Below are 15,036 nucleotides of genomic sequence, written 5' to 3'. Positions count from 1 at the left end.
CTCTACACACAAAACAACATCAGCCTGCATTGCTTACACGCAATGAATAGAAACAATGGAGGTTTTATTGTTAACCCTGTAGCAGCTCCACAGCAGAGCACCTGGGAACAGGTTCGGCTGTCTGGCTGATCTTTACCTGTTGAACCAGTCGTCCGTGTAGCGCGGAAAGGGGAACGGGTCGTTGCTGCTGAAGTCGTAGCTGGCATCGGCATTCTGAAAGGACCAAACGGATGGATTCAGAATAACACAACACAGAGACGCAAAAACAGGAGAGGAGAGAAGAGAAAAACAAAGGAAGGCAGAGATGTAGTTCTGACAGAGAGCAGTGGAAGCTTTTCTTAGTGGAGCGCTGACCTTATCACAGCCACCTGTCACCTGGAATACTTTGGGGTTTTACTCAGGCGGTTATTTCTTTCTATTTCTCCAAAACCATTTTTATGATTTTACATATGGCTTCCTAATATGAACTACTAATGCACATCTGAATACAATACAAACATGCACATTGATCTGAATATGGTACTGTACACCCTGGCGCAATACCTGTCTATGAATCTAATCAGTGGCAATACTGGGATAATGTGTGGTCACAACAGGGATTTCAGGCTGAGAAAAAGATGCCTCGCTCACTCCCGGCATTTAATTCCACGTGGCTAAAAGTAATAGGATCGGAATGAACAGCAGCGGAAAAGCAGGCGAAAACAGATGTGGGAGACACACATCTGTAATCAATCCAGGCAACATAATTACCAGAATAGCCTGGGCTGGAGGAGAGAAACACACGCAAACATAAACGCACACACACACACACACACACACACACAACAGATCCAACAGAAATCTTTGGAAAAGTCACACTTGTTGCTCCTTTTATAACACTTCTCCTAAACCGTCACTCAGTTCAGCGCTGACGGCTGTAATCTTTCTATGCCACTCCTCTCTCTCTCTCTCTTTCTGTCTCTCTCCGTCTCTCTCTTGTTTACCCATCGCTCCTTTGCCTGTCAATCATTTTTGGAGTGCTATTTATTTTGCTCTGTGTACCCAGTCACAGGTGCATTGCGTGGTCATGTCTGCGGCGACACCACAGCCGTGCTCATTAGCCATAGAACTGAACACTTTAGATCAATCACGGAGGCTGTTGCCAAGCTTGGGGCTGACAGCTGTGCTGGCTGGCATTTAGAAGAGATGACTCAGTCAGGGACAAAGACAGAAGCCAAACAGCAATAGCTGCTGGCCCAATGGAGAAACTCCCTAATTATCACGATGTGGAGCAGGTAACCAGAGGAAAGTAGAAATGCTCAGAGCGACTGGGGTTGCATGATGAAGTGGCTGAGGAGTTAGGTTCATACCTCTGTGACTGTTTAAGGAGAGAATGTGTTGATAGAGAGTTACGGGCTAAATGGGTTGCTGCCGTCTAGGCTCTCTCTCTCTCTCTCTCTCTCTCTCTCTCTCTCTCCCTCTCTCTCTCTCTCTCTCTATTACTCTCTCTCTCTGTCTTTGTTTCTCTGTTTGAGATAGGTATCAAAGAGTACAAAACAAAAAATTGTAAACAGGTGACATAACACCCGTGTCATGACAGTGGTTAAACTGTGATCATAGGTAAAATGCAAAAAGCAAGCTTAGTCTAAGAATTGGCTTGAGAATCTTATTATCTCAGCGGAGCACCTGTGATGCGAGAACACGCCGTGCTCAACTGCTTTTTTTTACCATTAAATGGGGTGAAAACTGCTGCGACCTGGTAACTAATAACATGGGGGCATGCCCATGAATCACTTGCTGTGTTTCTGAAGCTCATCTCGTCTTCTGCTATCAATCAGGCTCTGTTCATCCTCTGGTCTTCTGTGAACAACCAGGGTCAGAATAATGGATTCTGTCCAGCTTCAATCACCTTAACCCTTCCCCAACTACACTTCCCTCTTCACTGTCCTTGGAGCAAATGGTACTTGAGAGAGCAATGGCTCAGTGTCACTGCCTTTCAAAGCTGTAGGAGAGGCTATTCTGCCCTGTTCCTCTAGATTCAGATCTGCCAGTATGGCAACAATTAGGCCAAAGAAGGTTGAAGATAAAGTTGTGATCAGCTTGAAGGTAAAATGATAAAGAACGCTGAACTGAAAGGCAAATACATTCAATCCATCCACCAGTGAAGCCTCTCATTTCCTCTAGGATTGTGGCTGTTTGAATATTTATTTATTACACTACCATATGTTCATAATGAAGGAGCCTCAGTGATGAATAACATGCAAGTATCACTTATAATATGCCAGCATGAAAGGGGCGACTGATTTCAATAGTCCATATGATCTGATTTCAATAACCTATAATCTAAGAGAGCTACAATAGGATTTGTGTATAATGTGACCTTGCTTGAAAGTCTCTAGTATGATCATTCAAAGTAAAGGTATTGTATGACCTACAAAGAAAGTGCTGTGAGATTATAACACAAGATCCAAGCCAACTGACGGGATTAAAGTGAAGAGAGATGCTGTATATCCCCAGCTCCTTTTTAAAAATGGATGTGATTATCATATTGAGCCCGCCATTTGCGTCATAGGGTGTGCTGAGCGCCTAACAATATAAATCTGTGAATCTCTTTAACACAACAATTTTATAGATGCTCACAATCTCTCTCTCTCTCTCTCTCTCTCTCTCTCTCCCCCTGTCTCTCTCTCTCTCTCTCTCACTCTTTCTCTCGCACACATTCAAACAAAAGGACATGTGCGGTGCACGCACACATATGAAATGAACTTCGTGGTAACGTGACATCACAACACGTTGTCATGGTAACTTCCCATAGAGTACAGACGGAGAGTAATACTTGCGACAACATAATCCTCATAAGGGACACAAAAACCAATGACACCCCTCAGCGCCCTGCACACCATTCCCTTAGAGACAGAAAAAGAGACATAAAGTCTTGCATTGGTCGACGTCTCCGCTGATTATATAAGAATCCATCCACATTTTTCCTCTTTTTCCTTCATATCAGTGACACACGCCAACCGCACCCTCTAGCAGTTAAATACCGTGATCTGTTACAAGTACAGAATAAACAATATATCTGCTATTACATCTCTAAGTAGTAAACTACAATACTAGCAATCTGCACTGACATATTTCTTTATCCAAACAATTTAAAGTACTGTGACTATTGGTATTTGCAGTGAGATCTGGCATGAAATTGAACTACCAAGTTAGAAATTTCTCATCTCAGGACACACGCAATCTCCAAAATAATTCACCGTACTAAAATGCATTTTATGAGCTGTTACAGTACGAGCATCACAGCAAATGGGAAATCTCGAACAATAAGAGGCTCACAATGAAACGCCCCCACATATACAAGCAATTGATAGTGGCTGATTGCAGTGTTCCAAGATAATTGAAAGAAATATATCATAAACGGACTCCACGTTGACAAGGAAGTGAAGGTGAGAAAGTACGCACACACACCCACACACACAATTTAAACCTAACTGAATGATGTGATGAACCCCATGTGCCATATTAAGCATTTAATTTTTTTAATGTTTTTATTCAGCTGATAGTGGGAGGTCTTTGTGGGACTGCAAAAGACTGTGACGATGGTAACAAAATAGGATTACACACACAGAGAGACACTCTCTCTCTCTCTGTCTCTCTCTCTCTCTCTCACACAGACACACACACACACACTTTAGATCTGTGCACAGCATGATCCATCAGTCCGGTGGAGCATGCTCCTGCATCACCCCAGCTGAGGCTGAGTGTTATTTTTGGGCTAAGGCTCATCTCTGTTCACAGGCAAGAAGCATGCAAGGCCTAGGCAAACATTATTGGCAAGTACACACATACACACACACACACACACACACACACACACACACACACAAATACACACACACTTACGCAAGCTGCATGAAAAAGGACCACATAGTGTGCATAACCTAAGGCAGAAAAGCAAAATAGAAAGTGCACGGCATCAGGACTCTCTCTTTATTATCTCTTAAACAAAATTTTAACAATATTTAGTATACATACTATTGGTGCTTCTTAATCTACACATATGAAAATTCTAGTTAAAAAGGAAGGCAACATGAGCATCATTTTCAATGTTTTGATCCCACCGCAACATTGTAACTCACCCTTTCACAAAAGCTTTACCTCAGTTTCTTTGGGAGCAGGTTTGCATTTGGACTTGCATTAAAGAACACAACACCTTCCAGTTATACTGGCAACCCACTGCAAACACATCTTTCCAAGACTCAGGGCTGCCATAACATGAGTCACGCCTCTAGCTGACACTCAAAACAGCTAGCACAAGGTCATAAGTTTGCAGTCCAGCAACACCAAAGGAAGCAAACAAACAAAAAAAATACTGGCTGTCAAAAACTTTATAGTCAAATCAAACTAAGTCTTCTGTATTTCCTTGTTCCGTTTAGCAATCCTCCCTGTCCTTTAAGGTTTTATCAGTATTCTGGAGATAGAGCTTCACATTATGCAGCGCCAACTACCCTGGCATTATCTCTGCTTGTGACAGATCGGCCTGCCATTGTGCCTGCCACGGCGCAGTGTGCATTAACATTAAACAGCTTGGCTGGCCGTCTGCCTGTCTCTGCGTCCTCCAGGAATACAAGGAGACTCGGCAGCCATGAAGGCAACTTGGAATACACCTGCCATTGCCAGTGGCGCACCACATGACATCTGTGAAATCCACCACCTGAACCGCTGTTTCCAATATTAACACCAGTAAAAGAATTCCAGGAGAGAGTTTAAATATATAATGATAAAAATGGAAAACTCACGTAATTTGATGCCAGATCCGGATGTAGATAGTCAATGCCTGAAATGTGATTTTGACATGAATCAGTTTTGGGAATAAAATGGTTGGCATCAATGTAAAATAAATACTTGCTGTGACAAAGCATTAATTGATAGAAATGCAATAGCTATCAAAGTCTAATTTTAATTTGTCACAAGTGCCTACGTAGCTTTTGCAAATTTTGGTCCTTTTAATGCATCACAATCTGATGTAGTGACTAATCACCTTAATCAGTGAATGACAAATCACTCCAAGCCAATTGTATCCAACACATGCTGCGTATCAGTGGTCACCAAACTTATTCTGGAGACCTTAAAGCAATTGTTCTTTCTTATATTTATTGTATTATACTCATTATAACTGCAAATACCCACCATCATCCATGATTGCGATGGTAACTCCTTTGCCCGTGTAGCCCAGTTCCCAAGCCTCAGCCACATTAAGGTCCAGCCCAGGGGTCCCATCCGCCTGGCCTGTGTTTATCTAATCAGTCGGACAATATGGAGAACAGCCGTGACGCATGGCACCCAGGTGAGCCACCATTAGAGAAACAGTCAACATGGAGGATGTGTGTGCGTACATGGATGTGAGTGTGTGTGTGTGTGTGTGTGTGTGTGTGTGGGGGGGGGGGGGGGGGGGGGGGGGGTGTGTGTGTGCTATGAATAAGGATTGGTGGGGGTGGGAGAGCGGAGGTGAGGAGAAGGGGAAGTAAATGTCAATGATATAGCACTTTGCTGCATCTCCGCTGCACAGTGCTTAATCTGACGTGCCAAATGAATGACGGCAAGCTTGCCGCGGCATAAAAGTCACGCTTGCCAGTTGGGGTAAACAAGAGGGGCGGAAGCTAGCTGGCATGGATGTAACAATGAGATGACGTGGACGGTATTGGCTGGGCTAATTAAAGAAAGAATAACAAGGTTGATTCAGGAACTAGTGGTGAATATGCCTGGCCTCGGAATAATTAAGGCAGAAGAATGTGGGCTGGTGCTAAAGGTCAGGCGGCATGCAGACGGCTGCTTGGCTGATTACTCACCAGATACCACTGTTTGGTGAATAGGGGGTCACTCATGTTGACTTCAATATCATTGATATTTCTGTAGCCTCGTTTCTGACGGCTAAATCCCTCTTGTTCAAAGACATTCTTCACCTGGGGGAGGAAGCATATAAATAATTGATCAAATAGCAGGTTGTGCCATGAGCAGTTTAATGTCACCAAATGATCTCTCCAAACATATTACTAAAGGGCTGTTGCTCTACACAGGGCCAAAATAAACTCAGTTCCACAAGTAATGCTGGAACACATCACTAAAAATAGAATATATTTTGATAGGTTAGATGTAGGAGTGTGCTGCTCTGTGCGTGGAAAATCAGTAACCCCATCTCTGCTGTACTGTACCATTAAAGGAATAGTTCACGCAAAAATGAATCCTATCAGTCGAAACACCAGTGAAGTTTGTATGTCCACATAACACACAGCGAGTCAGCTGATGCAGCTCCATGTCAGCCTTCTCCAAAACAAGTGGCCGGGAACTGGTTCTTTATTGTCCTCAAAAAACGACCATAAAATTATTTGAAACAGCCTGTGCAGCATAATCCAAGTGTTGTGAGGCCAAACGATTGCAAAAGTCCAATATTTACTTCTTTATCTCCTAGATCTTACTCACTGACAAGGATTTGTTCTACAATGCACCAACAGTCACCCTACAGTAGCAAACAGATGCTGCCTTCAAATGCTGTCGGAAATATTGTAATTACGGGTACAACCCTTGAACGACCCAATAAAGTGGTAAATACAAATGGGAAAGTCAAATTTGACATGATACCCACAATGCCAAGATGTGACATTCTCAGTCTTTGTTTAACTTTTAGGTGTCATGCATATACAACACCTTTTAGCCAATAAACATATTAAAATTGCAGCACAAAGTAGCTCTGTGGCATTTGTTTCTAAAATAGTCACCAAAAAAAGATACTTTTGTTTCAAGGTCCATTTTTGGAAGTAGGAGCACTTGAAGGCAGCAAGACTCTTCTGCCACTGATCACTGTAGGCCAACTGCAGCTTTGTAAGTGGGGATAATCTAGGAGATAATGAGGTAAATATTGGACTTTTGGACCCACAGTGCAATCATTTGACTACAAAACATTTATGCTGCACAAGCTGTTTGGAGTAATTTCTTTGTCATTTTTTGCCCTTTATGGAACTCTACAGAACCAGCTCCCGGCCACTGCAGCTGTTTTGGAGAAGGCTGACATGGAGCTGTGCTAGCTAACTCGCTGTGTGTTAATGTGGACATACCAACTTCACCGGTGTTTCAACTGACATGCGGGTGAGTAGGTAATGAGTGTATTTTCATTTTGGGGTGGACTATTCCTTTAAGGGAAAACATCGTATAAATCAAGGGAGCTATTCTCTTCCTCCCAATCAGGAGGGCTGCAGCTGGAGCCAAGGCCCCCCACTCCCACCTCACCTGCCACACATGAGATGGAGCTTTTTTTCCCCCCAGTACAGGCTTCCATTCCAGACAAAAAGCCTCCGCAATTACAATCACAAATTTCCTTGTTTTTCTTTGTATTATCAAACAGACATAGAGGAGGATGAAAGCCAAAGAACAGCTGTGATTTAGAGTAAAAAAAAAAAGCTTATTGACAGTTGCCACAATAGCTCCTACCACTTAAGCAAAACTAGAGGATAACATAGGACAGAGAACATAGATAGGGATAAATGTCTTAGATGGCATTTTTTACAATGATACTCTATTTCCACATATGTAGCATCTGGCATCACACTCAAGAATTCACTCAACAACTCAGCAATTCAAATGTGAAATCGAATCCCAATTCATACAAGGTAACAAACGCTTCACTGAATCTAATCAAAGAAACACTTTCACACCTTTAGAAACACTGGGCAGGTTGAGGAGGTTAAGGAAGGCAGAGGCATCTAATATGCATGAGAGTAATAGCTAAAACAAGTGTTTTATTTTCTCTTTAGCAAAAGATGACTAATTTTCAGCCCGGTGTGAACCTCTCGATCTGAAATTTATTACGAAGAAAGCACTGTGCTCTGTTTGTCACTGACTCAAGGACAATGTAGTTTAATTTGAAGGTTTAGATCTCCTTGTGTGTGTGTGTGTGTGTGTGTGTGTGTGTGTGTGTGTGTGTGTGTGTGTGTGTGTGTGTGTGTTGGAAAGAACAGAAAATATGGATTTACATAACATCATGGTAAGTTCATGTTCAATACTTTATTGCCATTTCAACTTGGTTGATTGGGATTTGCTTTGGCAAGCTCACTTAAAACAGACAGAGAGGGACTAGAATGGTTAAAAATGAACCACAAGTAAAACACTTAAAACACATAGAACACAAAGTGAGATATAAGGTTGTCATCATGAGCTACAAATTAATCCTAAATTTGTGAAATCCCTTCTGTGAAGGCCTTATCGGAATTATGATACATTGTAGCCATTTTCTTGACTTCTACATTTGTATCCAAATGAATCACGCTTGGTGATGCCAATAATAGAAGAATAATTTAAACATCTTGTTCAAAGTTTCAAAGTTACATTTTGAAATTTGGTTTCTATTGCCAAATATTCTTCCTGCGCTCACCCATAGCAAATTTACTCAAGTGAGACTGAGAGACACAGGCTCTGTCCAATGTGTTTACCACCACAGATAAGAGAGCAGCACTTAAGACAGCCTTTTAAATGGCCAAAGCCTATTCATCCAGATCCTTCTTTCACAGCGTAAGTGCAGCAATCAGAAAGCATAAATCAACACATCAGTAAATCCTTCCAAAGACAAAAGGCAAAATAAAATCATTGTATTTTTTTTGCTTATTTACCTTCTGCCTTGGAAAATTTCTAAATGGTGAAGCAAATTTTTCATTTACCCTTTTTCAATCTCTTGTACACCTGTCAAATCTGCCTGTTTCTACTTCTGTCGTCTCATTTTTAGCTTCACATTTGCAGATAATCTACAAACACTTTCTTTATTGTCCCTGCATTTCCCTCCCTCCGTCTGTCCATCATCAATTTCTTCCATCACATGGCAGGGTAGCTGGTGTTTCCCTTGAGACAGGCCTTGACCCAGCTTGTCACACCGCCCACTCACATCATCAAACAGAGTCCGTGCACCGCCACACTCTCTGCCTTTGCCCACTGCCTGCTCAGAACTCGCAACGCCTCAGTTCACCTCAAATCAAAGAGCTGAGCTGTCTTTCTCCCTTCTCCTCATCCTCATTTCCCTTTTGTCTTTCTCAATCATGTGTCTTTCGAGGCTCAGCGATGCTGCTTATGTTGGACATGGATTTATTCATTTTTCTATCATCCACCTTTATTTCCCACAACCAGTGCCTAGTATGTCCTAAATGGCTTATGAATGTAAGTGTCTTATGGTTTTATGCAAAAAATATTGACGCATGGATGGATGGATGGATGGATGGATAGATACACACATGCATGCACACATGGATGAATGCGTGGAAAGCATGGATGTGAAGACGGATGTATAGTATAAAAGGATGTGCCATCGTGAAAAAAAGACGAGGGTGACAGGGAGGACAAGAAAGGGCAGCAACATACAGCGAGCAGTCTTAAAGGCATGAAGAAGAGGCACAGAGAAAAGATAAAAAGAGACAAAAAGAGTCAGAAGTAGGTCAGCATGCTCCACTAAGAGAGAGTCCTACAAACTAATGGGCTCCCAAGACACTAACACATACATCCAATAGACACTGCATTGAACATTGCTATGTGGGAACATTGTTTTGTTTTGTTTTTTTGGTGTATTAACTGCATTGAGGCTATGAGTGTGCAACGACTCCTTCCAAATCAAAATGGACTCAACACACCATTTTAAAACGGGTGTCATTCTTCTTTTACATATAACCTTACCTTCATTTATTATTTCTCTTCATAGAAGTCCAGATGCAACAAAGTTGTTCATAATAATAATAATTAATAAAAAATAATAGTTTCCTTTTGACCAAACTGTGGTGTAAATGTGGCTCAGAAAATAAATGTATGGGGTGTATGTATGGGGTGTATGTCATCTCCCCCTCTCTCACAATCTTTCCTGTCTATCTCTACTTTGAATTGATTAAAGGTGAAAATGCCCAACAAATAATCTTTAAGAAAAAAGAAAATAAATGTATACTCTTTCCATAAAGGAGTGAAATTTCCACACACTGTCACTATACCACCCGGACAAATGGGAGGGGGACACTTCAGAATGATAAACAGGCAACATTAAATCGGATGAGCTGACCTCATCCATTTCAGAGATCCACAGAAATCAATAACTGCAGTGTTGCATATGAGCATGTCAAGCATCTGATTAAAACCCAGCATCTGGAACGTAGACCTGCCCGTGTCCGTGCTGTCTCACTTCCATTAGCCGTATTAGCTCGGTGGAGTGGCTCACATTTATTTTCATTAGCACCTCTCACAACCACAATTACAGAGGTTAGTTCATTGTCTGCAGCAGGACCCCCGCTTTCCCCACCTCCAACAGTGGACAGTACTAAACACACACTCAGCACACAGCCAAACAGTTTTATTTTAGAGATGAGCTTGAAGACAGCACAGATCTCTCTGTTGTGTGCAGGCAGAGCAAAGTGTTTGATGATAAACAGACAAGAACATACAGTATGTATCCATTTTTAGATTTTTTTTTTTTTTTAACTTTAAGCTCATCACTCATTTGTTCAAAAATACAAAAGATTCCATCTTTTGTATTTAGGTAGGTACACAGCTTACAATAGCTTATAACTTAAAAATGTTTTTCCAAAATTAGTTTTACTTTCATGTCAGTTGTCATTTTGTAAGAGTAGGTATCACATTTTTCAAATGGTGAATCTCATATTAGAACAAAACTTGTAAGACAACGCAAATACTACTACTACTACCACTAATAATCATAATAATAATAATAATAACAATGATAATAATAATTATTATAATAACAACAATAATAATAATAATAATAATAAATCAAAAATCAAAAATAAGAAAACAAGTCAATCAAAATGTGTTTTAAGAAGTGGTTTAAAAGAAGATACTGAATTAGTTAACCTTTAGCAGGACTAGAGGGAGTTGCAGCAGTCTAAACAAGATGAGATAAAATCAGGGACGACCTTCTCTAATCTATATAGCTATATATATATTAGATTCTAGAATATATAAATTCTACAAAGCAAGACTGCACTACTGTCTTTACCAAATAATACTAGGTGAATGTGTTACAATGAGATCCATGTTTACAGAACATGCTCCATGGACATTTACATATTGCTGGTGCACAACTGCAAAGAAATGACTCGCCTTTGATTTCCTGAACAGTATTCATTGTATCATTGGTATGTGAGTAGATTTTAGTGTAAAATATGCATGGATTGCATATATATTTTTGATACATATTTGCAAAGGCAAACATTGGTCTTTTCAGCTTGTGTTCTACATATCAACCACAACTCATTAAAATGGCCAATTGACACATGCTCATTCAGTTTTCATCATTATTCAGCATTAAGTCTCTGAAAGAATTAATTATAACTTTTTGTTTGATGGACGAAGACAGCACATCTTTATCACTATGGGGTTTGATGGAATGATTTCCTGCTGCTAAGTGCTGATACCACTGAAATTAATCACAACCATTCCTAATGAATGCTGTAATCATAAGTGATTCATTGCAGACCAATGCTCCTGACATCAACTTTGCACAGCAGAAAATGTAAACAGTTAATACTGTATATTGTAGTATAGTGTAATTAAAAATTACATAGACATACAGTAATATCAGCACAATGCAATAATATAACGATGCAATAATCCTCTTTCTTCAAAGTAATATATGTAGACACCAGCCTCAAACAAACCATTGTCATGCAAAGGAAAGGGAAGCCATGACAGCAGCAGTGGTCAGGAAAGACACAGTGTACATTTCCCTGTGTGTATCTATCCGTGTGCGTGTGCATGCATGTATGCTTACCCTGCTGTCTTTTTGGAGGCGCTGCCTGTGGCGGGCGCTGCGTTTGCTCCGCCTCTTTGAGGTGTCCTGGGGATAGAAGTGAAAAAGCCCCTCTCCAAAAGGAAGCTGGGAAAATAAAGAGAGAGAGAGAGAAGGAGAGAAGGAGCAGGAACAGGAGGAGAGAGATTAAAAATACACAATAACACAGAGGCAACAAGCACAGAGGGTGTGCGGCAGAGAGACAGAAAGTGTGTGAATGGCAAATCAGAATAGATAATAAATGGAAGAGAAGGAAACAAGGTCATCATTCAGGTAGCAAGGGTACCAATCCCTTTGCTCTAGTGTGGGGTCTATTTTAAGGCAGTGGAGTGCAGTGCTGGAATCAACCATAATAAATCACAAGGGCAGGGAAATGAGATGCATCATCCACAGCTTTCCCCAAGGCGCTGTGCACAGATTAAAGACCCTTATGCTTTAGTAACACTCAGGCTACAGGTCAATCCTCAAAATAAATGCTTTCAGATTTTGCTGTCAGATATAATGTGAAAATGAAATTCTTATGGAAGGATTGGGGATTATTCTTATCTTCCACTTCTCTATAATTCTATTGTTATCCCCAGAAAGTGCAGTTGTGGTTCATGTGTGACGCAAAGAGCAACAAAGCTAAGAAAAATGCTGCCAAAATACTGGGCTTCCACTGAATGCTCTTTTTGGCATTAAGGATTTGTCTAATATTGGCTGATTGCAGATCTCTCTCTCTCTCTCTCCTTTCTCTCTTTTATCTTTCTTTGTGCACACATTTATATGTGTATGTGTGTGTGAGTGTGTGTACCAGTATTGTGTCCTGGTCTAGTTAATTAAGCAACAATAGCAGATAATTCAAATGGCACAGACATTGTTTAATGATGCATATCCCATTAAGACAAATATAGCTGCCGATTACATAACCTGGCAGGCAGGGGAGCAGTGGATGGGGGGACGATCTAGTGCCTACAAGAAAAGGAACTAGCAATCAGAGACTTGGTGATGCTACACCAGTGAAGCCAATGATGCTGATAGCCATCCTCAAAACAAAACCACACACAAATTATGATGAGTTGCAGAATGGAGCAGGATTTTTGATTGTGGAGGTGAAAATCCTCATTCATAACAGCACCAGCACCCCTCTGTTCGCTGCTACGCCTCACTGGCTAACGCTCCAGCCAATTTCACCCACACATTTATTTTGACATGTGACAAGGCACACACTGTCAGGGGATTATTTCCATGGCTCAGCCATGAATGGCTTGTTACATTTTTTGACATGGGGTGATGGGTGCTGCATTTATCAAGCTGTTTAATAAGATATATTGGCCTGGCTGAGTAAAATGCCATGTACTCAGACAAGGCCCTCATAGGCACGTAATGTGTGTATATGCTGTGTGTGTGTGTGTGTGTGTGTGTGTGTATGCTTGTGTGTATGTGTGCTTGTGTGTGTGTGTGTGTGTGTGTGTGGTGTGAGAGAAAGACAGAGAAAGAGATGTATTTCTTATTAATTTCATGTGAAAGGGTTACCCTTTAGAAAAAGAAGCGGATCTGAGTAAGGCAACAAATATAAGCAGATTCTCAGCATGTTTTGATGAAATTTAGTGAGTGAATGTGCACAGATAAAATCCATCATATTAAGGATGAGCTCACACTAGGCCTCCATATGAGTGGAATCCCTTGGCACCTTGGTGATTACGCTGTTTATTCAAAGAGACACCTTTTACAGGATGACTCCGGGTTAATTTGATTCTGACCATCAAAGGACACTGAAATGGGAATGTCTCATGTGTTTCAAAATAGACCAATTTGGCCTGAACAGAGTCAAGTTTCTAGGGGCCATAACCCTTTAGGCGGCATGGCCACCAGGCCCTGCGTTTTAGTAGGGATGACGTCATTTTAATGAAGTCAAAGCAAAAGTGTAAATGTAAGTCAAACCAAAAGGAAACCTCGAGGACCTGCTCAGTATGTAATTAGACCTGGTCTACTGGACTGGCTGTGTGGCTAAATACAGTGGACTATATGTAACAGTGATAGGATAGTAGCTTTGTTTTTTAGTAGTGGAGCCAAATCATTGATGATATGAACATTTTGATATGCAACAATACATCAGTCATGAACGGTTGGCTTTATCAAGAAGAAACAAAAATAGCTCATTGCTGACACGCATGCATCACAATTTTATCCGAGCATCCCTACCTTTCGGGCACTCTGGAACCCATGTTGTGTTGCAAGTTGGTGCGCTTCATCCTGTGCGCCTTCGTGCAACTGAACCAGCAGATGGTCTGTGAAGAGTCCTTCTTCTGCAGCCTGCGTCGCAAGGAGCAGCGCGTTGAGCAACACTATAAATCCCACGGCTGTCCCATGTCGGGCAGATCCGCGCATCGTGTCTGGCTTGTGTCAGCTCGCCCGTCTGCCTGCCCGTCGGAGTGAATTCAGTGTGCGGGATGCTCCTCGGTACAGATGGGAGGGGGTGGGGGGGGGCTCGAATCAAAGCTTTTGCGGACGCATCTCCTCGTCGTCAGCTGATGAGACCAGTGGAAGTTGCACCGTAGCCTATTCACCGAGGTTTAGCTGCTGCTGCTGTGGTTCGAGTGGGGAGCCTGTGTTATGGACCAAACCTGCATCCTCAGCTTTCCCTCTCTCCGCCTCCTCGTTTCATTTGTAATTCATTTACCTCCTTCGCTCGGGTATTTTCTCTGCGTGACGTTGTACCAATGGGCTCCGGCGGGTGTGTCCCGTTGTTTCCTCTCTCAGATGAGAAAGGGGACACTTTTCAGCACCCTGGAGAATTCCTCTAATCATCCTCAGGGTGGTTAGGCTTTTTATTGATTTTCAATATACGATGGCCTCACCTGAACGAAAAACGACTAATATTCCTACAACATTCCAATAGGAGTTTATAGTGTCTGTACTCCATCGTGTGTTTATAGTGACCCTATGTGTGGTGCTTTACGGAGGAATAGGCTATTCCTATAATATTTCTGTAACATTCCTATATGTGTGATATTTGTACAGCACCTTAAATTTACAGGAAAACTATAGTTCTTTTTGGGGTTGGACATATGCCTCCATTATTACAAATCCAATCCTCTTCTTGTAGTGGAATGTAAGGAAGGTCCCATTGGGCTGTAAGTGGTCATTTGGATGTGAACAGCTGGTTGTTATAAAGGCCAGTGCAAGAGCTCTCACAAGAGCTCCTCATTAAAAAGACTGCAGCTACATCACAGCTTCCCCCACAGCTT

General features: G+C 41.6%; 1 protein-coding gene across 2 annotated transcripts in view; it reads right to left on the bottom strand.

Moving 5' to 3' along the window:
• The window catches only part of pcsk2 (proprotein convertase subtilisin/kexin type 2), a 28,777-nt gene extending 14,542 nt beyond the window's left edge, over nt 1–14,235 (bottom strand). The window contains exons 1-6 of one of the 2 annotated variants that reach the window (XM_071537201.1): nt 13,991–14,235; nt 11,789–11,893; nt 5,832–5,945; nt 5,173–5,281; nt 4,782–4,819; nt 137–213 (exon numbers count right to left, since the gene is read on the bottom strand). In XM_071537201.1, coding sequence (XP_071393302.1) covers nt 137–213; nt 4,782–4,819; nt 5,173–5,281; nt 5,832–5,945; nt 11,789–11,893; nt 13,991–14,176 — 629 coding nt within the window. In that variant the 5' untranslated portion in view covers nt 14,177–14,235. The remainder of the gene's footprint in view (nt 1–136; nt 214–4,781; nt 4,820–5,172; nt 5,282–5,831; nt 5,946–11,788; nt 11,894–13,990) is intronic. The other variant, XM_071537202.1, reaches the window with a different exon arrangement.
• Nucleotides 14,236–15,036: the final 801 nt, after the last annotated feature.

Source organism: Centroberyx affinis, unplaced genomic scaffold (genome assembly GCF_046629955.1).
Source record: "Centroberyx affinis isolate AG114_WGS23_722 - 3 ecotype Tasmania unplaced genomic scaffold, CSIRO-AGI_Caff_v1 ptg002993l_1, whole genome shotgun sequence".
NCBI classification, from domain to species: domain Eukaryota; kingdom Metazoa; phylum Chordata; class Actinopteri; order Beryciformes; family Berycidae; genus Centroberyx; species Centroberyx affinis.
This window is presented reverse-complemented; position numbering and strand designations above follow the sequence as displayed.